The sequence below is a fragment of the Diceros bicornis genome, chromosome 31 (assembly GCF_020826845.1).
Source record: "Diceros bicornis minor isolate mBicDic1 chromosome 31, mDicBic1.mat.cur, whole genome shotgun sequence".
In the NCBI taxonomy this organism is placed as follows: domain Eukaryota; kingdom Metazoa; phylum Chordata; class Mammalia; order Perissodactyla; family Rhinocerotidae; genus Diceros; species Diceros bicornis.
Window position 1 is genome coordinate 32,826,983 of NC_080770.1, and position 26,248 is coordinate 32,853,230.

General features: G+C 39.7%; 1 protein-coding gene across 3 annotated transcripts in view; it reads right to left on the bottom strand.

The window, feature by feature from the left end:
- TRIM44 (tripartite motif containing 44) overlaps nucleotides 1-26,248 on the bottom strand; it is a 110,422-nt gene that overhangs the window by 52,702 nt on the left and 31,472 nt on the right. For 2 of the 3 annotated variants that reach the window (XM_058527144.1, XM_058527145.1), the window contains exon 3: nucleotides 7,617-7,856. In XM_058527144.1, coding sequence (XP_058383127.1) covers nucleotides 7,617-7,856 — 240 coding nt within the window. Of the gene's footprint in view, nucleotides 1-4,141; nucleotides 5,089-7,616; nucleotides 7,857-26,248 lie in introns of those variants that run through there. The other variant, XM_058527143.1, reaches the window with a different exon arrangement.

Here is a 26,248-nt window from a genome sequence, read left to right on the forward strand (position 1 = left end):
ATAAGCAGTGTGTATGTCTGCACCTGGGATCTGAACCTGCGAACCCCGGGCTGCCAAAGCAGAGCCCACGAACTTAGCTACTATGCCACTGGACTGGCCCAAGATACCATTTTTTAATACTTGACTCTGACAAAAAGTATTATAAAAAATATAACTAAATTCAGGCAAAAAAATCAGAGATTTTCGAAACTGGTGATGAAAATGTACACTGATATAACTGTTTTGTGGACAGTTTACAAATATGTATAAAAGTCTGAAAATGTCCATACCATACTCAGTAATTACTTATGATTAACAAACAAAAACATTCACCACAATGTTATAAATGACAGTAAGAAGTTGGAAATAACTTGAGGTAAAAGTTAAATTTGTATCACTGATTCAGAATTCAAACATTATGTTATGAAGAATTTCTAGGGGCCAGCCCTGTGGCTTAGTGGTTAAGTGCGTGCGCTCCGCTGCTGGCGGCCCGGGTTCGGACCCCGGGCGTGCACCGACGCACTGCTTCTCTGGCCATGCTGAGGCCACGTCCCACATACAGCAGCTATGACATACAACTATCTACTGAGGCTTTGGGGGGAAAAATAAATAAATAAATAAAATTAAAAAAAAAAAAGAATTTCTAGTAATATGAGGAAAATTTAAAATATGAAGCTAAGAAAAAAATAGCAAGAGAGGATGAACTAACTTTACTGTGGTAATCATTTTGCAATATATATGTATTAAATCATCACATTGTACACCTTAAACTTACATGTTAAATGTCAATAATATCTCAATAAAGCTGGAAAAAACCACGCACACACAAAAAAGAAAAAGATGGCACAAATATAACACCCAATGATAACTATCAACTTAGTGTGTTGCGTTTACTTTCTGCTGTGTCTGTAAGTTTCAAATATTCTATAATGATTAAGAAAGAAATAATTTTACACTGTTATTTAAACAGGGGAAAGACCACATCTTATTAGACCTGTGGGGCTAGTATTGAAACTCCTCCCCTACCCTATATTCTACAAGATGTCCCAGAAAGATTACAAACACATTTTTAAAAAGAAATGTCACCAAGAAACCTTGTAATCTTTGGACTCCTTCAACCAGAAGCTCTGTGATTCTACCTGACCTAATCAAATCCATCTGTACTGAAGGTTTCTTACAACAGACACACTGTATTAATGGGCTGGTTTTAGAATAATTTTCATGAATCGAAGGCAAATAGCATTTGGGCAGGTGGAATATCTAGACTTTTGTTTTTAACAGCTATACTTAGGTACAATTTATAACACCATAAAATTGCCTGTTTTAAGTGTATATTCAATGACTTTAAGTAAATTTACAGAGTTATACAACTACTATCACAAACTCACTTAAAAAATATACATACATACACAGATACAAAATTATGATTATTTTTCCTTCTTAATTTCTTTAAAGGCATATGACTATTTCAGCTAAAATTATAACTATCTTGCAATGTTTATAACATATGTAGATTTTCTACACGACAACTATAACATAAAAAACATGGAAAGAGGGTAAACTGGCCTCCAGAGTTTCAAGGTGTCTACATTTTTTGTGAAGTGGTATGATATTAATTTTAAGTAGAATGAAAATTTAAGGATATATATTGTAATCCTCATAGAGACTGCTAAAAAATAATAAAGTAATAGAGCTAAAAGGCCAATAGATATATTAAAATGGAATTCAAATAAATGTTTCTAAAATTCAAAAGATGGCAGGAAAAGACAAGGAGAGGGACAAACACAGAGGGACCAACTGAAAAATCATAAAATGGAAGATGTAAATTCAACTACATTAATAATGACATTAAACGTTAATGGACTGCACACTTCAATTAAAAGACAGAGATTATCAGAATGGATAAAAGAATAAGACCTAGCTATATGCTGCCTGTGAGAGACACACTTTAACAATACAGAGAGATTGAAAGCAAATGGATGGAAAGAGATATGCCATGAAAACATTAAGCATAAGACTGGACTGGCTCCACAAACATTAGATAAAATAGACATCAAGACAGAGTATTATCAGAGAAAAAGAGAGACTTTTCATAATGATTAAAGGGTCAGTTCATCAAGAAGATGTAACAGTCATAAACATGTATTTGCTTAATGATAGAGCTTCAAAATATCTGAAGAAAAGCTGACAGAATTAAAGGGAAAGACAGATAATTCCTTAATCTTACTTGGAAATTTAACACCCCTCTCTCAGCAGCTGACAGAATAATTAGACACAAAAATTAGTTAAAACATAACTTAAAAAATTGTTTGAACACCTAATTGATATTTAATAGAACACTACACCCCAAACTACAGAATACAAATTTTTTTAGGTGCACATATGCATAAAACAAGTCTCAATAAATGTTGAAAGACTGAAATCATTGAGAATATGTTCTCTGATCACAATGGAACTAAATTAGAAATGAATAATTATAAGATACGTAGGAAAATCCCTAATATTTGGAAATTAAACAACACATTCCTAAATAACTGATGAGTTAAAAGAAATCACATAGTAAATGAAAAAATGTTTCAATCTGAATGATAATAAAAATACAACATAACCAAAGTTGTAGAATTCAACTAAAGAAGTGCTTAAAGAAAAATGTATAGATTTAAAAGTTTACATAAAACAAGAAAGTAGTAAAATTAATGATCAATGAAGCTAGAAAAAAGAACAAAGTAAACTCAAAATAAGTAGAAGAAAGGAAATAAGAGCAGATATAAACAAAATAGAAAACAACGAGTAAAATTAGTCAATCAAAAGCTTAGTTGTTTAAAAAGATCAACAAAATTAATGAAATCCTAGTTCAAGGAAAGAAAGGGGGAAAATTACAAATTATCAATATCAGAAATGAAAGATGGGTTATCATTCTAGATGCTACAGACAGTTAAAAAGTAATAAGAAAATACTACGAGCAACTTTATACTAAAAACAACCTAGATGAAAACAACAAATTCTTTGAAAATTACAACACAAAGTTTTTAAAAATTAAATCATCATAAGACAAAACAAAATTTGAATACCTCCATATTAAAGAAATTGAATTGGTTATCAAAAATCTTCACATAAAGAAACTCCAAGAGAGATGGTTTTGCTGGTAAATTCCACCAAATATTAAGGAAGAAATAACACCAATCTTACATAAACTCTTTCAGAAAACAGATGAGGAGGGAACACTTCTCAGCTTGTTTTCTGAGGCCAGCATAAGCCTAATAACAAAGCCTGACAATGATATTATAAAAATGTAAAATGACAGATGAACATCCCTCATTGAACACAGACATAAAAATCTTTAACAAAATATTAATGCATCGAATCCAGACAATACATAATGACCAAGTGGGAGTTTATCTCAGGAATGCAATGTTGATTTAATACTGTAAAATTAACCAATGTAATGAACCATCACAACAGAATAATGGAGAACAACCAAATTATCATTTCAATAGATATAGAAGAAACATCCTATGTAACGTCCATTCACATTATTGTTCCCCATAGCTAATGTTTCATTCCTCTCTGGTTACTCTGCTGTCAAGGTTTTTTCTTTTCCTTAGTTTTCAGAAGTTTGATTTTGATGTGTCTGGATATGGATTTCTTAGTGTTTATCTTGGTTGGGTTCACTCAACTTCTTAAATCTCTAGGTTTATGTCTTTCAACCAAATTATTTCTTCAATTTTTTTTCAGCCCCACATTCTTTTTCCTCCCCCTTACGGAACACAGGTGTCATGTATGTTAGATCTTTCTTTATCGTCCCACAGGTCCCTGAGACTCGGTTCAATTATTTTACAATCTTTTCTTCTTGGTTGTTCAGATTGGATCAATATCTTCAAATTTACCGATTCTTTCCTCTGTCATCTCCAATTTGCCATTGAGTCAATCCAGTGAATTTTTTAAGTCAGTTATTATATTTTTCGTTTCTAAAATTTTCATTTGATCCTTCTTTATATCTTCTATTTCCTTGCTGAGATTTTTTTATTTTTAATTTGTTTCCAGAGTGTTTGTTATTGCTCATGGAAACGTCTTTATAACAGTGGCTTTAAAATCCTTGTCCGATAATTCCAAAATCTATGTCTTCTTGGTGTTGGCATCTGCTGACTGTCTTTTCTCATTACAGTTGAGATTTTATTCATTCTTTGTAAAATGAGCAATTTTAGACTGTATCTTAGACATTTTGAGGATTATAAGAATCTAGTTCCTATTTAGATCTTCTATTCTAGCAGGTAGAACCTATTTAGGTTCAGAACACATGTCCTGGATCAGTTTTGTGGACTGTGGTTCAAATGTCAATTTAGTTTATAAAGCTTCTGCAGTGCTATTCTGGTCTGCCCCCCTCAGATGACAGGACTCCACACTACAGTCTCCACGGTGCTAGGGAGGGAGGAGGAGGGGCACCAATTCATTATTCGAGGGCGAGGGCAAGAGTGGAAGATAAGGTTCCACCCACCAACTCAGTTGGGGAGGAGCATTGCCTAGTTAATTCAGGGGTGGGAAAGAGGAGTTAGAGCTCCATCTACAGTCTCCACAGAAGAGGGGTACTATTTCTCTTCTGTAACTGCAGGGCCAAGGTAGAAGTCCGAGTCCCACCTATAGGCTCCATGGGAGATGGGCACCACTCACTACTGACATGGGCAGGGGCAAAGGTAGAAGTCAGACTTTTACCTAAAGGCTCCATGGAGAAAGAATGACACTTCATTCCTACAGGGGAGGGTATAAAATAGGTTTTCACCCCACTGGCCCCACTACTGCAGTGCCAATTGGGGTTGGGAAGAGGTGCAGTTTGATTCATGGTGTTCATCTTCAGAATAGGCAGGTATGGTCAAAAGATTTCTCTACAGGTGAACTGCCCTTTTCCCAGTCCTTTGGCTAGAGAGAGCAGACCTTTCTTGGAGATTTTCTTCTAGTCTGTGCCCAGCAGTGTTTCCAGGAAGTAAGAAAAACCCCAGGGAACTCACTGCCAAGTGGTTCCTCAAATCCCAAGGTCCCTGGTCAGTCTGCCATCATTTCTCCACTTTTGAGTCTTCTGGTAGGTGACTTAAGTATTTTGTCCAGGAATTTTTCCTGTGATTAGTGGAAGAAGTAAAATGAAATGTGTTTACTCTATCTTGTTCAGAACCAGAAGCTGCAATCTGCTTTTAAAAGAATCAAAAAATAAGATGAAATGAGGAGTGGAAGGTTGGAAAGATGGCTATATACATAAAATGAACCAAGCATAGTAAAATATTAATGGTAGAATCTAGGGGGAGGTATATGGGTATAATCTGTAAAATCTTTTCAACTTTGCTGTATGTTTGAAAATTTTCATAATAAACTGTTTCGGGGGGAAATCACTTGGCCAATTCAAAATGCAAGTGATTTAAAAAAAAAATCCATACCTTGCAAGAGGAAGAAAAGAATTCCTCTGTGGGTGAAAGAGAGGTACTGGAAATTTGTTCTGATCAATAAGTTACCAGATTAGCTGGAATGAGAGGCTATTAGATGATAACAGCTCCTTGTGCAAAAGCTCTAGCCAGCTGAATGCTACTTCTCGTTTTTAATAGCTTATTTTGTCCACAGCCTGGTCCTCAGCTTGTCAGCTTTGCATCTCTAAGAGTAATTCCATCAGAGCTAACAAGCATAGTGCAGTTGAGTAGCTGAAGCGCTTAAATGACAGTTAATGTTGGAGAGGGACTATATTCATTATTTGAAATGAAAATAAAAGAGAGAGGGATATCTCTCAAAATTAAATCTTTATTTTTGAAAAAACAACCTAATCGACACAGAATAAATGTGAGGGTCCAATTTGAGGAGAATTTCGGACAGTTATGCCATTGATCCCTTGAGTTAACTCTGGTTGAACTTTTTGTTTATTAAGACACAAAGTGACCATCTCTACATTGTCAAAGGTCTTAGGAATGCAAAGCTGAGTAGGACACTGATTCTCCTCATTCTTCCCACAGATACAAACTTGGCATATGGCATATACTGTAGCAGGGAAACACTACAGGCACTGGAATAGGACAGACTTAAATCTGAATCCTGGCTCTGTTTTCTTCTAACTAAATGACACTGGGTCAGCATCTCTGCATCTCAATATCCCATCTGTAAAATAGAGATAATGAATGCTGATATCAGGATTAAACGAAATGGTGAATATAAAGTGCTCTCTTGCCTATCTATACACTTATTTAGGCCCACACTTTCTTAATTCTGGAGAGGATGAAATGAAAAGAGCAAGATCTAGTCTATTCTTTTCACACACTGATGAAAATGAATCAAGAATCCAGGATGAGTGAAGCAGATAACCATCCAATGGTCTCCTACATTTCCTGTCAGGAATGCCCGGACCATATTTGCCTCCTGGATTACACCTTTACTCTTCTGCTGCCTGGTTATTCTATGGCGAGGCTCTCCTGGACCAAGGCAAGACTGCTAGTTAAGGCTGAGCTCATGGACTCAGCAGCAGTCCTGGAAAGTCTATGTGACTCTCCTAGGTCTTCTTCTGGAACGGCCTACCCTAAACCTATCTGGCATAAGCTTGACCAGAATTTTCAACAAAATGCTATGAAACCTGATGAACAACAGCCTTTCCCCAGTGGCTGAAATATAAGTTTTTTTTAATGGTTGTTTTAAATTTTTTTTTAGACATAGATTCTAAATGCCTAAATATGTTGTTTGGTAAAATGCCTAAGACCCTTTTATTCCTATTACAAAATAACAATGAATACAGTGACTAACATTTGTACAGTGATTCAACATTTATCTTACATCTTTCACTCACACATTTTTTTTTTTTTTTTGTGAGGACGATCGGCCCTGAGCTAACATCTGCCAATCCCCCCTCTTTTTTGCTGAGGAAGACTGGCTCTGGGCTAACATCCGTGCCCATCTTGCCCCGCTTTATATGGGATGCCACCACAGCATGGCTTGCCAAGCAGTGCGTCGGTGCATGCCTGGGATCCGAACCGGGTCGCCGCACCGGAGCGCGCGCACTCAACCACTTGCGCCACCAGGCCGGCCCCTCACTCACACTTTTTTTGATCTTCACAATGCCCTAGCCCACATGCCTCTCTTAAACCAACAGTTACGCTCCCAATTTATGCAGTTGGCTCCATATAAAAACCAGCCTGAGGCACCTTCTCACTATTCACAGACACCTTTTCACTATTCACATAATCAGTCCAAAATCTTTCATTCTGGCCTGCTATATGCTTCACTTCCTGAATTATTCTCATTCAGCCCAGTTCTCATCCCTATGATGACTTTACTTACAGGCTCATTTCAGAACTTGGGATTTGTCAATCGCCCTCTTCTCTGGCTCTGAGTTCTGGTTTCCCTCCTTAACTGTGATTAGTATTTGCACCATTGACTATACTCCTTTAAATCACAGTGGACAAATATTTTGCCAGTCCCAGTTGCTGGGTGTGGGCTCCCAGCAGCTAATACTTACATACTGGTTTACATACCAGTCTAAATACTTATACTCGATCTAAGCTTTCAATGTATTTATGTTTAGGGACCACAAGGGGGAACATCCAGAGCTAGCAAACATGGCAATTAGTTTCCTCCTATCTCTCCTGCTACTAATAACTATAGGCATTCTCCTTTACCTCTGCCTTTGGCTCAGCTGATTCATTAGAGGTATCAAGTTGTTCCTTGGCTTGGGCCATCTGAGTCATCAACCTATCCATGTGGGATTGGATGTCTGCCAGTATCTCAGTCACATGAGCCGTGGCCATTGCTTCCTGGATGTCCACTAGATGCAGGGCCTTCTGCTCCTCATCAGCAATCACTTTCTGAACTTTCTTAAATTCCTGCTGTATAAACACCTTCATCTGGTCCCGGGTTACCTGCAGAAAATAGACAAATAAGGATAATTTAAGTTGGACACATAAAGAAATGGAAGGGTAGAGCTATTACTATAAGTGCTAGGCAGCTTTGGCCAAAATAAAAACAAACTATGGTTCCTACCCGATCCTGAAGTTTTGGGAATATCCTTTAAACAATGTTCCCCTAGTATCTTTGACAAATTTCCTGCTAATCTTTTTGCCTTTTTCATTCTTTAGGAACTAATTCCTTATCCTTCCTTTTTGCTTTTCCTTTTGTTCATTTTTATACCTGTAATACATGATTACTTTTTAAAAATTCAAAAGATGAGTGTATATTGTAAAAAATGAAATTCTTCTTTCTTCATCCTGATACCATTTTCCTACTCAGAGGGTAATTACTGTCAACAGTTTGGTATGCATCCTTCCAGCCATTTTTCTATTTAGTTATATACATTTATGTATACAATTGTGGTGTTTTTATATAAATGGATCATAGTGAACATATGATTCTGTGTCTTGCCTTTCTATCTAATGATTCTGTCTTGCCTTTCTATCTAAAATATGTAAGACATACAGATCAACTTTATTCTTTGTATTATTTTTAACGTCTGTATGATATGGATAGATATGGATATTTATATATATAAATAAAAGGATAAATATATCTATTAAATATTTCCCTTCTTAATGAAAATAGAAGATATTTCCAAATTTTTGCTATTACAAACAACACAGCCAAGAACATCCTTGGCTATACCTTTTAATATGTGTATATGAGTTTCTTTATAGACCTTTGGAGTCACTGAGTTAATATATATATACTCTAAAAATACTGACCGATACTGCTAAACTGCCCTCCAAAAAAGATGCACCAATTACATTCCCACAACAATGTGCAAAAGCAAGCATTTCCCTACACCTTCACCAATATTGGATAATATTAGTGAAGGCTTTAGATTTTTACTCTCTGGTGGGTGAAAATATATTATTGTTTTACTCTGCAACAACTGTGCAGACCAAATAAAATACAACTGTGGGCTATATTTGGCTAGAGCATACTGCAAACAAAGTGAGAAATTTCCAAAATAAGAATTTCTAAACTCCTTATCTTGCTAGTAACTATACTTATTGATGTTTCCTCACAACCATGTTTATTTGATGAGTATTTTTAGACAACTATGCATACTGAGTAGCTGAGGTAGGGAACAGGGAAGAGGTAGAACAGTAGACAAAAGGAGAAAGGCCAAGAGAAAATTTCAGAGCTGGAAAAGAAAGTATCATCATCTAAGGGAACCCCTTTCTTTTACAGATAAGGGAACAGACACAGCTGCAAACTTGTAGGAGACACAGAGGACTCCAACCTTCTTGTTCCTGGTCTGGTACTCTGTTCACTACAACAGTCTGTTGGAAGGGAAGTCAAACTGGGAAAAGCTACAAAGGAGATTGAAGAAGAGAAAGACTAAAGGAGAGGGGGAAATGAGGCCATTTTTAATTAGCTTCTTAACAACTGAAAGAGGCTTGAGACATTAAGCAGTTTTTGTAACACTGACATAAGAATGTCAGTGCAAAATAAGGCCTGTTATTAGATCTGCTCACACATCAAGTGACTAAGTGACAGAAGCCCTCAGGAATTCATATACGTTGTACAGGTACTCTCCTTGGTGCAAAAGAAAGGGGGAGGGGGAGTGTTAAATGTTATTAATGTCCCTGCAAATTCTGTATCAGATTGAGAACTGTGATTGGTGTTTATTTATGGAATTTCTTTCTATTTGTTTTTCTTTTTTTTGTGAGGAAGATCAGCCCTGAGCTAACATCCGATGCCAATCCTCCTCTTTTTTTGCTAAGGAAGATTGGCCCTGGGCTAACATCTGTGCTCATCTTCCTCTATTTTATGTAGGACGCCGCCACAGCATGGCTTGACAAGCGGTGCGTCAGTGCATGCCCAGGATCGGAACCTGCGAACCCCGGGCCGCCGAAGCAGAGTGCGCACACTTAACCACTGCGCCACTGGGCCAGCCCCTCCTTTCTACTTTTAGTGTATATATTTCAAAACTGTTATGCTTTATGGTGATCATTTATCAGTGGATCTCTACCCCTGAAATAAATTAGGTCTTATAAGACCTAGGACCTTCTCTTTGAGACCAAACCTAGGAAGTTTTAGCTAAGGGATGAACTTTTCTGAATGTCTAAGAAAATCTCTTAACAGTTCCAAGTGACTAAAAACGGACATCATAATAAAACTGACTCACAACCTATTTTACTAGACTTCACATACACATGTGGTTCAAAGTTAGGAAGCTGACATCACAGTCAGGAAAGGTGTGGACCAGACTGTAGCAGGCAAATAAATCATGGTTTTGAAAAATTAAATTTTCTATTTCACACTGCTCTACATAGGTTTTTGTTAACCTTCATATAGTTTATTTTATACAAATCAGGCCACAAATGAGAATTGAAGGCAGAATAATCTACTCTATAAAACCTTTAAGCATTCTTCCAACTCCTGTTGTCTATTAATCAACAAATAGGTATTCTCCAACCTGCTTCAAAAATGGTAAGAACAAACTTCCGGGTCATGGCATCCATTCAAATTCAGAGCCTAAAGGAGAGACTTCCTGGGGAATTGGGCATGTGGTAGGTCTGGAGAAAGAACTCCTACCAACGGCAGGAGTGAAACAGCTTTAAAAACTCTCTTTCAGGTTTCATTTCACCTCCTTGCCATCAAAACCATTCTGCTATAAACCTCACAGTTCTCCAAGAAGCAGCAGGCCCTTGACATCAGCACTTGCTACCTGGTAGCCACTGATACCATTTCTGAAGAGGATTCTTAGAACTTCTTCAGGCTCTATCCTACAGCTCCTCAAAGGTGAGAGTGATAGTTTCATACTCTTGACTATACTACGTGCGGTGTCACGTAAAAAGAGAAAATTCCACAGATGCAGAGAAGAGAGAAAGCTGGATGTACCAAAGAATGATGAAATTGGTGATGTAAAATGTTCCTTTTTTATAGGATCCACTAGTAATTGTCAAATCTTTTTAAAGCCACAGAACTTCCCTCACCCCAAACAAAATCTTAATGTAGAACTCTAAAATATAATAGAGCCAAAAGTGGAACTAATCTGGTTAAAAGAAAAATCTCCCCTTCCTCCTTGAAGTACTTCCTGGGGCACTGGTAGTAGTCTCCAGGAAAATATCACCTGAGAGGCCTGAGTCCTCTACACAAATGAAACCCTAAAAGAAGTTTTCTCCCTTTGGTCATCTGACTGGCCTCTAAGTTGTTGAAACCTTAAAGCCCTAGGTTACAAACAAGTTGATATATCTTTGTTACAGCTGCATTAGGGTGAAAAGCTATGTTATTACTCAAACATAGCATTTTACTAAAATTGCTTAAACATAGCATTGTAATTTGAAAAAAATTGGCCACTTATTTGTGAATGGTCATGAGTAACCAGTGAACATCTGATTGTTATTAGCGCTGACTCCAACCTCCTCATTTTAGAGGTGAAAAAAAAAAGGCTCCAGAGAAGTGCAGTAATCAAGTTAGGTTTAGAAACTAACTTTCCTCTGGTCGAGTCCAGTGTACTTTCTGCTAAATCATATTGCCTCTAATGATCCCTTTCTGCCTGCTTCAGGTTCTTCAAATTTAGTTCTTCTTAATTGAAATGTTTCCTCAGTTAACAGGCTGCTTCTGATGTTATCCCCACTGGGATGTCATTCCCCTGAAGTGAATCCTGGGATAAAGAATGTACATCTGAAGAGTTAAGTCTCAACCCATGGTACTCTCTATATGCTCTTGTAGTTAATATTTCCAAGCTCGGCTGGACCCAAGAGGCATGCAGACTAGCACTTTACACATACATAATTAAACACACAAAAACCTTGAATTAAGAGCTTGTACTTAAAAACAACACCATTCAATGTGCTTGACATGGGCTAGAAGCCATTAACTCCTAGCTAGCTAGCTGGCCTGTAGGAAACCAAAGTTTTATTGACTTTTCTATTATGGACAGATTATAAAAACAACAAGGATACTGGCTAGAGAGCATTATGGTTTAAGAAATATTTGTTCCAGAAAAGTGTTGCTGAGATGAACTGAGAAAGATGGAACAGGGTCAGAAGCAGGAAACTACACAAAAGAAAAGTATCCAAGTCTACATTGATTAAAGATTTCAGAAATACTTGTTCTATTAGCCAAATTTCCTGCAAGTAAGTTTAAAGGAGCCTACTTCAAAAATGACTAAAAAATGTGGACTGCATGAAATAGAATGCGAAGATTCTAATTACCTCCTGAAAAGGTCAAAAAGTCCATTTTCACTCCCCTTTCCTTCTTCTGAATGGCCACTATTCTAAAATAGAAAAATTAAAAAGCAGGAAATGGAACTTTTTCAGATGCTGCAAGCTGTCCTCACTCCTACTGCACAGTGTCCTCCCAGCATGCCAGTGTCCATGGAAACTTTCAGGTTTGGAAACTCAAAGTTGAGGCTTCTGTATAGCCTCCACTATCTGTTCCGGCATTTTACTCCAAGAGAGCTCCTTCTAAACCTCTGCTAGGCTCCGCGAGGGCAGGCGAGGGAAGAGCTTCATCAACAAGGGGGACAGGGTCCTTTTTCAGTGGATGGCTAGGTCTCCCATTTCCTGTGTCTTCTGTGTATGAGTGGAACAGACACTATTTGTGAATAAAACAACTACCCACTCCTAAGGCTTGGAAAATTATCCAGCAGCCTAGAAACACAGCAGAGATGAACCATTACTAACATTCTGAGTGATGTCAAACATGTTCCTGACAACCCGGTTAAAAGCCTGAATTGCTCGTATTTTACAATAGACTGTCAAGAAGAGTAGAGAAAAGGTTATTAAAGTGAATGTTTAATCTCCTCCTTAAACCATTTTTCTCATCTTCATTGGAAGCCTCTAGACATAGGCAGTAATTTGTATTCTACTTACCTCCTTGCATCCCCCCATTTTGTTAATAGGGCACCATGGGATGTCTACCTCAGTTATCGCTTAATTTAAGTATCCACTCAGTGAGGTAATAATGATATTTACTGTTGCTGTTGTTATTATTTGTATTATAAAAGACTATAGAAATACACCATAATGTTGGAGAGTGGTTATCTCTGAGTGATGAGATTAAGAGTACTTTTCTTTTTTTACTTTTCAGTCCAAATTTTCTATAATAATGTGTGACACTTATTTTTTCTTGAACAATAATTTTTAAAAAGAAATGTGGCTCCAAGAAAAAGTTAAATTATCAATAAGATATTAGCAAATCGAATCCAACAATGTATAAAAATAATTACACAATGGCCAAGTGAGATTTATCCTCAGTGTGCAAGGCTGGTTCAACATTTGAAAATCAGTTAATATAATCTATCACATCAATAGGCTAAAGAAGAAAAATCACATGATCATATTAATAGATGCAGAAAAAGCATTTGACAAAATCTAACATCTGTTTATGATAAAAACTCTCAGCAAACTAGGAATAGAGGGGAACTTTCTCAACTTCATAAAAAACATCTATAGCTAACATCATACTTAATGGTGAGAAACTAGAGTTTGCCTGCTAAGATCAGGAACAAAAGCAAGGATGTATCCTCTCACTTCTCCTTTTCAACATCATACAGGAAGTCCTAGCTAATGCAATAATACAAAAAAAAGAAATAAAAGATTTACAGATTGGGAAGGTAGAAATAAAGCTGTCTTTGCTCACAAATGACATGATCTTCTATGTAGAAAATCTGAAAGAACTGACAAAAGAACTCCTGGAACTAATAAGCAATTATAGCAAGGTTGCTAGATACAAGGTTAATATAGAAAAGTCAATAACTTTCCTACATCCCAGCAATGAACAAGTGGAATTTGAATTTAAAAACACAATACCATTTACATTAGCACCTCAAAAATGAAATACTTAGGTATAAATCTAACAAAATCTATATGAGGAAAACTACAAAATGCTGATGAAAGAAATCAAAGGAGAACTAAAGAAATGTAAAGATAGTCTGTGTTCATGGATAAGAAGACTAAATATTGTCAAGATGTCAGTTCCTTCCAACTTGATCTATAGATTCAATGCAATCTCAATCAAAATCCCACCAAGTTATTTTGTGGGTACTGATAAACTGATTCTAAAGTTTATATGGAGAGGCAAAAGACCCAGAATAGTCAATACTATATATATATATATTTTTTTTTTTTTTGTGAGGAAGATCAGCCCTGAGCTAACATCCATGCCAATCCTCCTCTTTTTGCTGAGGAAGACCGGCTCTGAGCTAACATCTATTGCCAATCCTCCTCCATTTTTTTCCCCCAAAGCCCCAGTAGACAGTTGTATGTCATAGTTGCACATCCTTCTAGTTGCTGTATGTGGGACATCGCCTCAGCATGGCCGGAGAAGCGGTGTGTCGGTGTGCACCCGGGATCCAAACCCGGGCTGCCAGTAGCAGAGCGCGCGCACTTAACCGCTAAGCCACGGGGCCGGCCCAGTGAATACAATATTGATGGAGAAGAATAAAGTTGGAGGACCGACACTACTCGACTTCAAAACTTACTAAAAAGCTACAGTAATCAAGACTGTGTGGTACTGGTGAAAGAACAAACAAATATCAATGGAAGAGAATAAAGAGCTCAGAAATAGATCCACATAAATATAGTCAACTGATCTTGAACAAAGGACCACAGGCAATACAACGGAGAAAAGGTAGTCTTTTTAACAAATGATGATGGAACAACTGGATAGCCACATGCAAAAAAATTAATCTAGCCAGACCTTACATCTTCCACAAAAGTTAACTGAAAATGGATCATAGACCTAAATGTAAAACTATAAAACTCCTAGAAGATAACACAGGAGAAAACTAGATGACCTTGGGTATGGTGACAACTTTTTAGATACAACACCAAAGGCACAATCCATGAAAGAAATAATTGATAAGCTGGACTTCATTAAAATTAAAAACTTCTCTGTGAAAAACACTGTTAAGAGAATGAGAAGACATGCCATAGACTGGGAGAAAATATTTGCAAAAAGTACATCTGATAAAGGACTGTTATCAAAATATACAAAGAACTCTAAAAATTCAACAATAAGGGGCTGGTCCTGTGGCATAATGGTTAAGTTTGGCGCACTCCACTTTGGTGGCTCAGGTTCACAAGTTCAGATCCTGGGTGTGGACCTACACCACTTGTCAGCTATGCTGAGGCAGCGACCCACATACAAAATAGAGGAAGACTGGCACAGATGTTAGCTCAGGGTGAATCTTCCTCATCAAAAAAATAAAATAAAATAAAATAAAAATAAAATAAAAAAATCAACAATAAGAAAACAAACAACCCAATTTAAAAATGGGCCAGAACATTTTAGGTCTGATTTAAAAATGGACCTGGACAGACATCTCACCAAAGAAGATATACAGATGGCAAATAAGCATAGGAAAGACACTCAACATCGTATGTTGTTAGGGAAATGCAAATTAAAACAATGAGAGGGCCGGCCCCGTGGCTTAGTGGTTAAGGGCGTGCGTTGCGCTGCTGGTGGCCCGGGTTTGGATCCCGGGCGCGCACCGACGCGCCGTTTCTCTGGCCATGCTGAGGCCGTGTCCCACATACAGCAACTAGAAGGATGTGCAACTATGATGTACAACTATCTACTGGGGCTTTGGGGGAAAAAAATAAATAAAATTAAAAAATAAAAAACTTATTAAAAAAAAACAATGAGATACCACTACGTACGTATGAGAATGGCTAAAAGCTAAACACTGACAATACCAGATGCTGACGAGGATGTGGAACACGACGAACCCTCATTCACTGCTGATGACAACACAAAACAGTACAGCCACTTTGGAAGACAGTCTGGCAGTTTCTTACAAACCAGACATACTCTTACCATACAATCCATCAATTATGCTCCTTGGTATTTATCCAGAGAAGTTGAAAACTTATGTCCACACAAAAACCTGCACATGGATGTTTACAGCAGTTTTATTTATAACTGCCAAAACATGGAGGCAACCAAGATGTCTTTAAGTAGGTGAATAGATGAAGAAACTGTGATACATGGAGTATCTGGAAACAATGGAGTACTATTCAGCACTAAAAAGAAATGAGCTACCAAGCCATGAAAAGACATGGAGGAACCTTTAGTGCATATTACTAAATTAAAGAATCCAATCTGAAAAGGCTACACACTGTATGATTCCAACTATATGACACTGTGGAAAAGGCTATGGAGATAGTAAAAAGATTAGCGGAAGTCAGAGGTTTGGGGAGAGGGAAGGATGAATACGTGGAACACAGAGGATTTGTAGGGTAGTAAAAATACTCTACATGATACTGTAATGGAAGGTAACATATCATCGTACATTTGTCCAAACCCACAGAGCGTACAACACCAAGAGTGAATCCTAATGTAAACTATGGACTTTGGGTGATTATGATGAGTCAGTGTAGGTTCATCAGTTGTAACAAAGGTATCACTCTGGTGTGGGACGTTGATAGTGGAGGAGGCTGTGTTTGTGGAGGCAGGGGGTATATGGAAACTGCATTTTTCGCTCAATTTTGCTCTGAATCTAAAACTGGTCTAAAAAGTAAAGTCTGTTAAAAAAAAGTTAACGCAATTAAAACAGAAAACTAATTAGCCACTAAAACAGACCCTAGAAAAGGTCTGGGGGTGGGGTGAGCATCCAAAAGGCCAGGCAGGATAATTCTTCTGCTTGAACCTTAGTCTCAAACACGTCAACATTTTCATTCTTTGCCTTCCCAGTTAATACTAGACCTTTACTTCCTAATACAACTCGCCTTTTCTATAATAAATCAAAGTTTTTTAAAGCCCTTTTCAGCTTAAGCCCATTAAAATAATGGCTTCCACAACAGCTAAGTACTTAGCACATACTGTCCCTGCCATTTGAAGGTTTCTATACGGGAGCCTCAGTCATCCCGGGGCCCCTCAAAAGAGCAGGTTTCAGCATCTGGAAAAAATCTGAAAAGGTCTAACTAGCTGATTCAATGAGTGACCTGAAGTGTGAAGTCACTTACTTTTGAGAAATACCAGGCTCATCAATGAAAAATAGACATCATCACAACAGATCAGAGAGACATCTGCTTCAGGAGCTTGTATAACCACAGTAGCACTAACCCTCATGGTACTGCTCACACTATAAAGTGGGACAGAGAGAGGAGCAATGCTGGGTGAAATAGAAGGCATGCCTAACGTTAGCCTGGTTTCTGTCATTGGACATTCTCTTGTCTTTTAATCCATGACAAAGACAGGGCCTTATGAATAATGATAATGAAAATATATATATATATATATTTTTTTTGTGAGGAAGATCAGCCCTGAGCTAACATCTGCCAATCCTCCTCTTTTTTTGCTGAGGAAGACTGGGCCGGGGTTAACATCCGTGCCCATCCTCCTTTGCTTTATATGGGACGCCACCACAGCATGGCTTGACAAGCGGTGCGTTGGTGCGCGGCCGGGATCCGAACCGGCAAACCCCGGGCCACCGCAGTGGAGCGTGCGCACTTAACCGCTTGCGCCACCAGGCAGGCCCCATGATGAAAATATTAAGAGCTACTACGTGCAGGCAGTGTTCCAGGTACCATCATATACGTGTTTCTGATTTAATCCTCAGGTAGGCAATAGTATTTTCATTTCATGTTAGTGGAAACTGAAGCCCACAGTGGTTAAGTCACTTGCCTAGTGTTATGCAATGGGTAAGCTATGGAGCAAAGATCACCTCAGGTCAGCACTCTAACAACCACTGCAAAGGAAACCGAGCCTCTGAGAACCAGGATTAGACCACTGGAAAGCAATTCGGCACAGAGGAGAGCACTCAGGATGGGAAGTCAGAGGCCCTGAGTGTTAGTCAGTGCTGTCTTTTAGAACCAACCAGCTATGTGACTTTGGGCAAGTCACTGAATTTCTCAGGGCCTCAGGCTCCAGAGCTTTTAAAAATGAAAAGCCAAATTCAGTTTTTCTTTTATCTCTAAAACAACTGCACAAATTTTATGCTCTTGGAACAATAACTCACCAATCCAGAATTGTCTCTCATCACATCCATTGGCAAAACAAGAGGGGCGTTTCAGGGTACCAGGAATCCGATTTAGAAGTTGTTGGGGTGACAGAGCCAAAATAAGAAGTAAAGAAGAGTGCAGAATCACCTTTTTCTTTTGACAATGCTGCACTAATACAAGTGATTATCCTCTGTAGGGAAGAAATTTTCCTCTACCCTTCTAGGTTCTTCTGGCTAGTCTAAGAATTAAATTGACATGAGAAGGAATAACAGGAGAAAAGCACACAAAGTTTAATAACATGTAAGCATGGGAGAGACCCAGAAAAATTGAGTAACTCACCAAAGTGGCTGAAGCTATCACCTTAAATACCATCTTTAGCTAAAGACGAAAGATGTTGAGGGGCCAGTCCGGTGGCACAAGTGGTTAAGTGCGTGCACTCCACTGCAGCGGCCCGGGGTTCACTGGTTTGGATCCCAGGCACACACCGACGCACTGCTTGTCGAGCCATGCTGTAGCGGCATCCCATATAAAGTAGAGGAAGATGGGCACGGATGTTAGCTCAGGGCCAATCTTCCTCAGCAAAAAAAGAGGAGGATTAGCATCAGATGTTAGCTCAGGGCTGGTCTTCCTCACCAAAAAAAAAAAAAAAAAAGACGATGTTGGGGGTAGTGGTTTGGGACTTCAAAGGGGAGGAAGTCAATTCACAAGGAGATGGAAAACCAAGTGGTTGGTAAACAAATGTTTGCCATGCCTTGCAGAGACAATGGGACATGGGGAGGATTTTGATCAAGTGGGCCTTGCTAGGTTCCTCCCTATCTACCACAGCTAGTTCATATTATACTATAGCTATCTACGGTGAGAGCTCCTTCCTGGAACAGGTCTTCTGTCTTAAATTCTTTTAGGCATTTAGGGGGAGGGTCAAAGTTTCTTTCTGAGTGTTTTCTTCTTAAAAATAATCAAGCCAGGGGGCCGCCTGGTGCCAGAGCCGTTAAGTGCACTCGCTTCGCTGTGGTGGCCCGGGGTTCGCAGGTTCGGATCCCGGCCTCGGAGTGACACACTGCTTGTCAAGCCCGGGGTTCACAGGTTTGGATCTTGGCCTCGGACCGACACACCGCTTGTCAAGCCATGCTGTGGCGGCGTCCCATATAAAGTAGAGGAAGATGGGCATGGATGTTAGCCCAGGGCCAATCTTCCTCAGCAAAAAAAGAGGAGGATTGGCCACAGATGTTAGCTCAGGGCTAATCTTACTCACAAAAAAAAAAAAGAAAAAAAAATAAGCCAAAGATACACATTTTGGGGTAGCAAATTCTGCTCCCCTACACCTCTCTCCTACCTTTAACCACCAAGCTTATTTAGAGTCACATAAAACCTGATGCCTGGTCCCCTCTACCACTAAAGAGTCTACTAGCCACCAACTCCATTTGACCTCACCACTGACCTGTCTATAGCATTTAGCACTACTGATGCCCCTCAGTCTTTAATTTCTCTCCTCCCATGGTTTCTGTGACCTTGCACTTCTCTGGCTTTCTGCTTATTGGTTCACCTCTGTGATTTTACACACTCTCTCCAGATGACTGTGACTGAGAAATCTCTCTACACTAGGGTTTTTCAATCTTGCCACTATTGACATTTGAAGCTGATAATTCTTTGTTGTGGGGGAAAAGTCCTGTGCATTGTAAGATCTGTAGCAGCATCCCTGGCCTCTATGCAGTAGATCATAGTAGCATCACCCCCCACCCCAAATCCTGACAACCAAGAATCTCTAGACATTGTTAAATGTCCTCAGGGGGCAAAATTGCTTTCTGTCCAAACCCTCCTCTGTAGCAATCTCATCCCATCCTTGCAGTTCAACTACTGCCTCCATGGAGATGGCTCTGAAGCCTGGATTTTCTCTCTAGGTCTCCAGGCTCACAATTCCTTTTGTGTATCTCCACCTGGATACTCTTCTATTATTCAAATCATCAAGCCTCAAACTGAATCCTCTCCCTCCTCCTCTTCATTATCATTGCCACCTTTTTTGAGTGCCTGGATATCAGGCACTATTCTAGGCACTTTACAGGTATTACTTCAATTAATCATCACAGTGATACCAAGAGGTGGCAATGAGTATTATGTCAGTTTTACAGATGAAGAAACTGAGGTACAGAGGGGATAAGACATCTGCTCAAATTCACACACATAGTGGCAAAGTTAGAATTTGAACCCACACAGTTTGACATACATAATCTGTTTTCTCACCACAACATTATTCTTCCACATCTTCCCTTCAAACCTTGTCCTGTTCCCCCACTTCCCCTCAACGATACCACCGTTTAGGCAATAAGCCAGGCTCTAAACTCTGGAGTCAAGTTTATTTTCTCCACCAGATAGCAGGTCTCGTGACTTAACAACCGGAAGAGAAATTATGACACCCTTGCTTAGTGTCTTGCACACAATGGTGGTCAAAACACTCCGACTGAATGTCAGACGCCATCCCACATCTCGCCTCTCCGGCACAGCCTGACTGAAGATGCCTGCCTGATGTCTGTGAAAAGCCCTCCCTTGCATTCCTTCCCCTACTCTCTACTAATATCTATACCCCTTCTCTAGACCCAAATGCTCCATTTTAGCTCCACCTGCCTACCAAACCTGGGCCCTTTACCCCAGTCACACTCTCACTTGCACCACTAACTTGCTGAAACAAAATTCTGAGTCACAAAGAGCTTCTGGGTGATTTGAAGAAACTGTTGGGATCCTGATCCTACCTCCCACTTGTTCTCATCTCTGCTTGGCCCTGAATTCTTGCATTTCTAATGTTGACCTCAAATCCCACCTTTGGCCCCTTCGGACTTAGTAACTATATATGCCCTTCACTCCCTCCTCTTTGGTGTTTAGACCTTAGCTTTGTCTTATGTAGTCTTTGGCTTGGCTTCTACCTTTGACTCTCAGAATCACATTCTCTCAAGGAACCCCACATTTCAGTCAGAATACTCCAGCCTTCCTCTATTTCTGCCAGAGTGCTTCTCGCTGAGACTATAAATTTTGGTACTTGAGCCTAAGTACTCTACTGTTCTTTCACAGCTTCACGCATACAACCCCGTAATATGTTTCTTCTGAATCTCCTCCCTTTCATGGTTTTCCCTCCTCCACATACAAACATAAATATACACATACATGCACACATACACACATACACAGCATTAGAGGCTCGGGACCATGTTTCCTAGAGGCTCTGTACTTGAAAGATCCTAATAAACACTTGATTGAATCTGCTACTCAGCTGTGAAGTGGATAGCAACTGTGCACCCCTAGTCATCTGAGAGAGACACAGTCACAGCAGACTGACAGGCAGCCCTTAGTGTGAGAGATGGAGATCTAACCACTATGGTTGTGGCATCATTGCCAAGCATCCTCTCCTCCCAGGGCTGCTTGTTCATGTTGTCAGCTGCTATGACTATTGCCATGACAACTTGATGTGTAACCCCGTGTCACGGCACTGAATTGGATGCACCAAAGAACAGTTCAAGGGGGATGTTGGGCTCACTTTGATTCGATAGTATTTCTTGCTCTTAAGATGCTTCTCTCTTTGCCTGACCCCAGGGTGGCAATAAAGAAAGCAATCACAAACTTCTGAGCACCACTTTTCCTGAGTGAACAGAAAAAATTCTGGGTGACCTCCTGTAGAAATGTGAAAGCAGAAGAATGAGTTCCCAGAGACACCCAGGACATAAAACAAACAAGAATAAGAGTGAGAGTTCCTAATTCACCTTTTTTCTTGCTTTCTTTCCACCTTAAACTGAGCACAAACTAGAATGACAGCTTCTGCTTCAGGAACTATCGTGTGGGAAGTGGGAGGTGGAAACTGATACTGAAAGTTTCAGGGGGCAATTAAACAGAAATTATACTATTTTCAAGCCTCTTAGACTTGAATATACAAAGAAAGCCTACTTTATCTGCTGCTGATTAAAGCAATTTTAAAACAATTTTTAAATTGTTTTAAATTGTCACCCCTCCACCTCCATCCCAGTTCTCTACCCAAACACCTTCCCTGCAAAGCCACAGCTATTTGTATACTATCGAAACCACAGAACCAAAACAACTGCACACCTCCAGGAACACTAAGGAAAGGGCACTGAGATGGAGATCTCACGTTTTCTGAGTCTTCTGTGCCACAGAGGGTCAAAATGGTAAAGCTCATGGAGTTTGTTGTGGTAGAGAAAGGGGTTTGAGCACTGGCTCTGCTAACTCTACGCTTCTGAACTCAGAAAGGGGCAAGTTTCTTCATCTGTAAAATAGGGGTAATGACATGGTTCTCACAGATATTTTATCCTCTCTGGGCACACAGGAACATCAGCAGAACTGTTCTGCTGGGCCAGATAACAGTAACGGTGAACACTGACTGTGTGCTTTTCATATGGGACCCACTGAGCTCTCACAGATAAAGAGCCCCCAGATACTTTTTTAGAGAAAGAGAGCCTACACCCTTGGGAGTGCAGATTCTAATTTCCCAAGGGAACACAGGGAGGACTTTCTCACACATTCTGGGCATTGAAGAGTAAGGATGTCAGGCGGAGGCTCTCTGCCTCAGTTTCAGCAAATGGTGACAGGCTGTCAGGGAGCAACGGCTGCCTTTTCTCGGAAAGGCAAAAAGCTCCTCAAAAGCTTCCGTTTTCAGGGTACTCGTTAATAAAAACGTAATATGATTAGTCCTATTTTATAGATGAAACTGAAGGCTCAGACAAATCAAGTCATACAGGTAATAAGTGCCAGTATATGGACTCAGATCACCTGACTCCAATGTCTGTGCTCTTTCACCATATAGGTAAAGGAAAGCATGTCACATTCAATGTAATTTTTTTCCCTAAAAGTCTGAACAAACTCTATATTGGTATACTATTCCCAACCCACCTTCTCTAGGTAAAAAGTTAATAACTTCCTACAACTACTAATAATTCTGTATAGCAAGCATAGAAAGGCAATTTATTGGCATCATTAGCCCTGTGGCCTTGGACAAGTCATTAAACCTCTTAAATCTGTTTATTTATCTGTAAAGTGGGGGTTATAATGTCTAATTAGGTTGAGTTAGGAATTAAGAAGATATCACAGAATCTATTTCACCTGCTACAGAAGTAAACGCCATTCCACAAGGTGATGGTCCTCAATTGGATCACTGGGTTGAATGGAAGTTCTCTACACAGCTGCAGAGACCGGATGGATTTTGCCCTTTGGCTAAATACAGAGTCAATCAGGGGAGAGCTGTGGTTCTCAGATTTTACGTTTATATACACATACAAGCATCTACATACAGACTGAGGTAGACTGAGAGTTGCGTGCTGTAGCTTTAGCCTCAAGATATCAAAGAAAACACCTTTTTCCTTGAGCAAACATGAGTTTTATTTTCTAGGTGAATGAGAGGATGAACTAACAGAAAAGGGGAGGGAGGGGGCCCCTAAATAAAAATCTGGGTGGTTCTTATCACTACTATTGCAGGGAAGTTTTATATCTAGGTATCCATGCTCCTAAATTAAGTGTCAAATACAATCCTGCACTGGGAATGTGAAGCGTGGCTGCTATGCGAAAGTCCGGACAGCTCCACTCCCCTCTCCACCTTGGCCACGTATCAGCCCTTCAAGCTCTGGCAGAGAGTATATTATCAAGTCTCCTATCAATGCAAAGAGGAGCGGGAGCAGGGGAAGAATATTACCATGTGTTAATTTTATCAAGCCATTTAAGGCTCAATCCCTTTGCTTTCTAACAATACTCCAGCCCACCAGGCAGCTCAGAAACCATGCCCACCCTAGTTTTAAAATGCCTAGAGTTGAGCTGTAGAGTGCTTCAATTAGGAACTCAGGGGCTCCAACAGAAAGAGAAGAGCCAAAGGGTAAAGCTGCCTGGGAAGGGGAAGCAGGAAGGAAACAAGAATCTCAGAGATGCTAACTTTAAAGTGGGGATATATCTCCTAATGTGTCTCTTAAATGCGACATTAATTTCTTTTGTGACTCTTAATTTCTTTATTTTTCTTTTAATTTGGCACCAGGCAGTTTTGCTAACTACAGAGTTTGCTCCATAACAATAAACATAATTGCTTCTATGCATTGATTTGTTTCTATTGGGAATATATGGACACACAACTGCATACTCCCAAGGCAGATACATTTGCTTTGACTTGAAAGGCCAACAGAACTACACCGAACTAACCCCCAGCAAGGCAGCCATGAAAAGCCCACAGAATCAGCCAGCCAGCAGCAACACCAAGGGATCCCAGCTATGGAGATTCAACTCAATTTATCAGCTCATCATTATCACCCAAAGAGGTAGCAATGCCCTTTAAAACCTGCAATCTGTAAGTGTCACTGACCTGAGAAGTGTTAATTGATCAAAGTATAGAATCTAGTTAGTTATAAATAAGTGGCTTCTTTTCCTCTACGTGGATTGGAAGATCTCAACTGGGCCGGGGGCGGGGGAGGTGGGGGGCGCAGGGTGATGGGAGGACTGCCCCCATGGAAGGAGAGGTGGTTCTAAGGACTAGGAGAAAGCTGGCAGAAGCCACCATTTACAGAATGTTGCACTAAGCACTTTAAATGGATTATCTCATTTAATCTTCCTAACAACTCTAGCTGAAAAAAACAAAAAACCTGAGAAATGGAGAGGTTAAGCACAGGATCTGCCCAAGATCGCAGAGCTATCAACACCGGAGGGGATCTGTTCCAGGGCAGTTTGATGCCAGAGCCTGAGCTTTCAATAGCCGTAGAATACCGCCTCCCCCTGACAGAGGCTAACATCAGGTTTCTGACCCTCATCGCTGTCTGAATAGGAAAGGAGAAAGAAAAAGACTATTCACTGCTGACACTTCAAGTGAAGGGCTGAGTAAAGTGATTCAGGGGGTAATCTCACTCTCTCTCTCTCAACAGCTTTATTGAGATATGATTCATTCACGTATAATGCAATTCACCCATTTAAAGTGTGCGATTCAGTGGTTTTTAGTGTGGGGGATCAGAATTGGCCACCTCAAAATATGTCTCTTTGCCTTGATTATTTTCAAGAACAAAAGACTCTGAAAGAAACTTTGACCCCCCCCCACCCCAGCTCCCCACTAACTGCCTAAAAGAAATTTTAGAAGGCCTGTCCCCAGGAGAGGCCATCACCATAGATAACTCTGGGTATTGACAGACTGGGAGGGTCCTTGCTAAGCCTATTCTTATCAAAGCTCCGAAAACCAAGTAAAAGTAGAAGTTATCCTTCGGTAAGAGACATTTACATTTGTAAAGGTATCTCCCTCTCTGTACCAGTAAGAAGGGGGAATGACCTTCTCTCTAGAAACTCATCAATGCGGAAGGCAAGGACTTAAATCTGCATAATAACCTTACTCTAGTTTACTGCTTTTCTGGTACTGTTCCATAACTGACTCCCCCCACCCCCAACACCCTCCTTTGTCTTTAGCTGAAGATGGTATTTAAGATGAGAGCCTCTGCCATTTTGGCGAGTTACCCACTTTCCTGGGTTTCTGCCATGTATACATGTTATAAAGCTTTGTTTGATTTTCTCCTGTTATCGTCTCATGTCAATTTAATTTGTACCCCAGCCAGAAGGACCCAGAGTGGGTAAAGGATATGTCTTCCTCCCTTACATCAGTATATTCACAGAGTTGTGCAATCATCACCACAACCATTTTTAGAACATTTTCATCACCCCAAAAAGAAATTCTATACAAAGTAGCAGTCATCCCCCTCTCCAATTCCTCCATTTCCCCCAGGCAACGAGTCTACTTCCTATCTCTATAAATTTGCCTATTCTGGACATTTCATATAAATGGAATCATGCAATGTTTGGTCTTTTGTGAATGGCTTCTTTCACTTAGCATAATGTTTTTGAGGGTTATCCTTGTTGCAGCATCTATCAGTACTTCATTTCTTTTTACTGCCAAACAGTATTCCATTGTATGGACGTACCACATACATCAGTTGGGTTGTTTCCACACTCTGGTAGTATGAATAATGCTGCTATGAACACCAGTGTGCAATTTTTGTGTAGACTTACGTTTTCATTTCTCTTGGGTATATACCCAAGAATGGAATTGCTGAGTCATATGGCAACTCTATGTTTAACTTTTTGAGGACTGCCAGACTGTTTTCCAAAGTGACTGCACCATTTTACATTCCCACCAGAAATGTATGAGGGTTCCAATTTTTCCACATCCTTGTCAAATGGACAAAACTTCTCTTTATTGGGAAAACTACAGAGCTGTAGTCCTAAAAGTGGTCAACCTGCTCCAGCTCTGCTATAACTGCCTAGGTGACCTCGGGCAAGAACCGTTACTCTCTTGGCACCTCAGTTTCCCCATCTGTAAAGTGGGAGGGGTTAGTGCAGACAGCCTCAGACTTCCAACTGAGCCCTACATTTATTCATTCAGTCACATC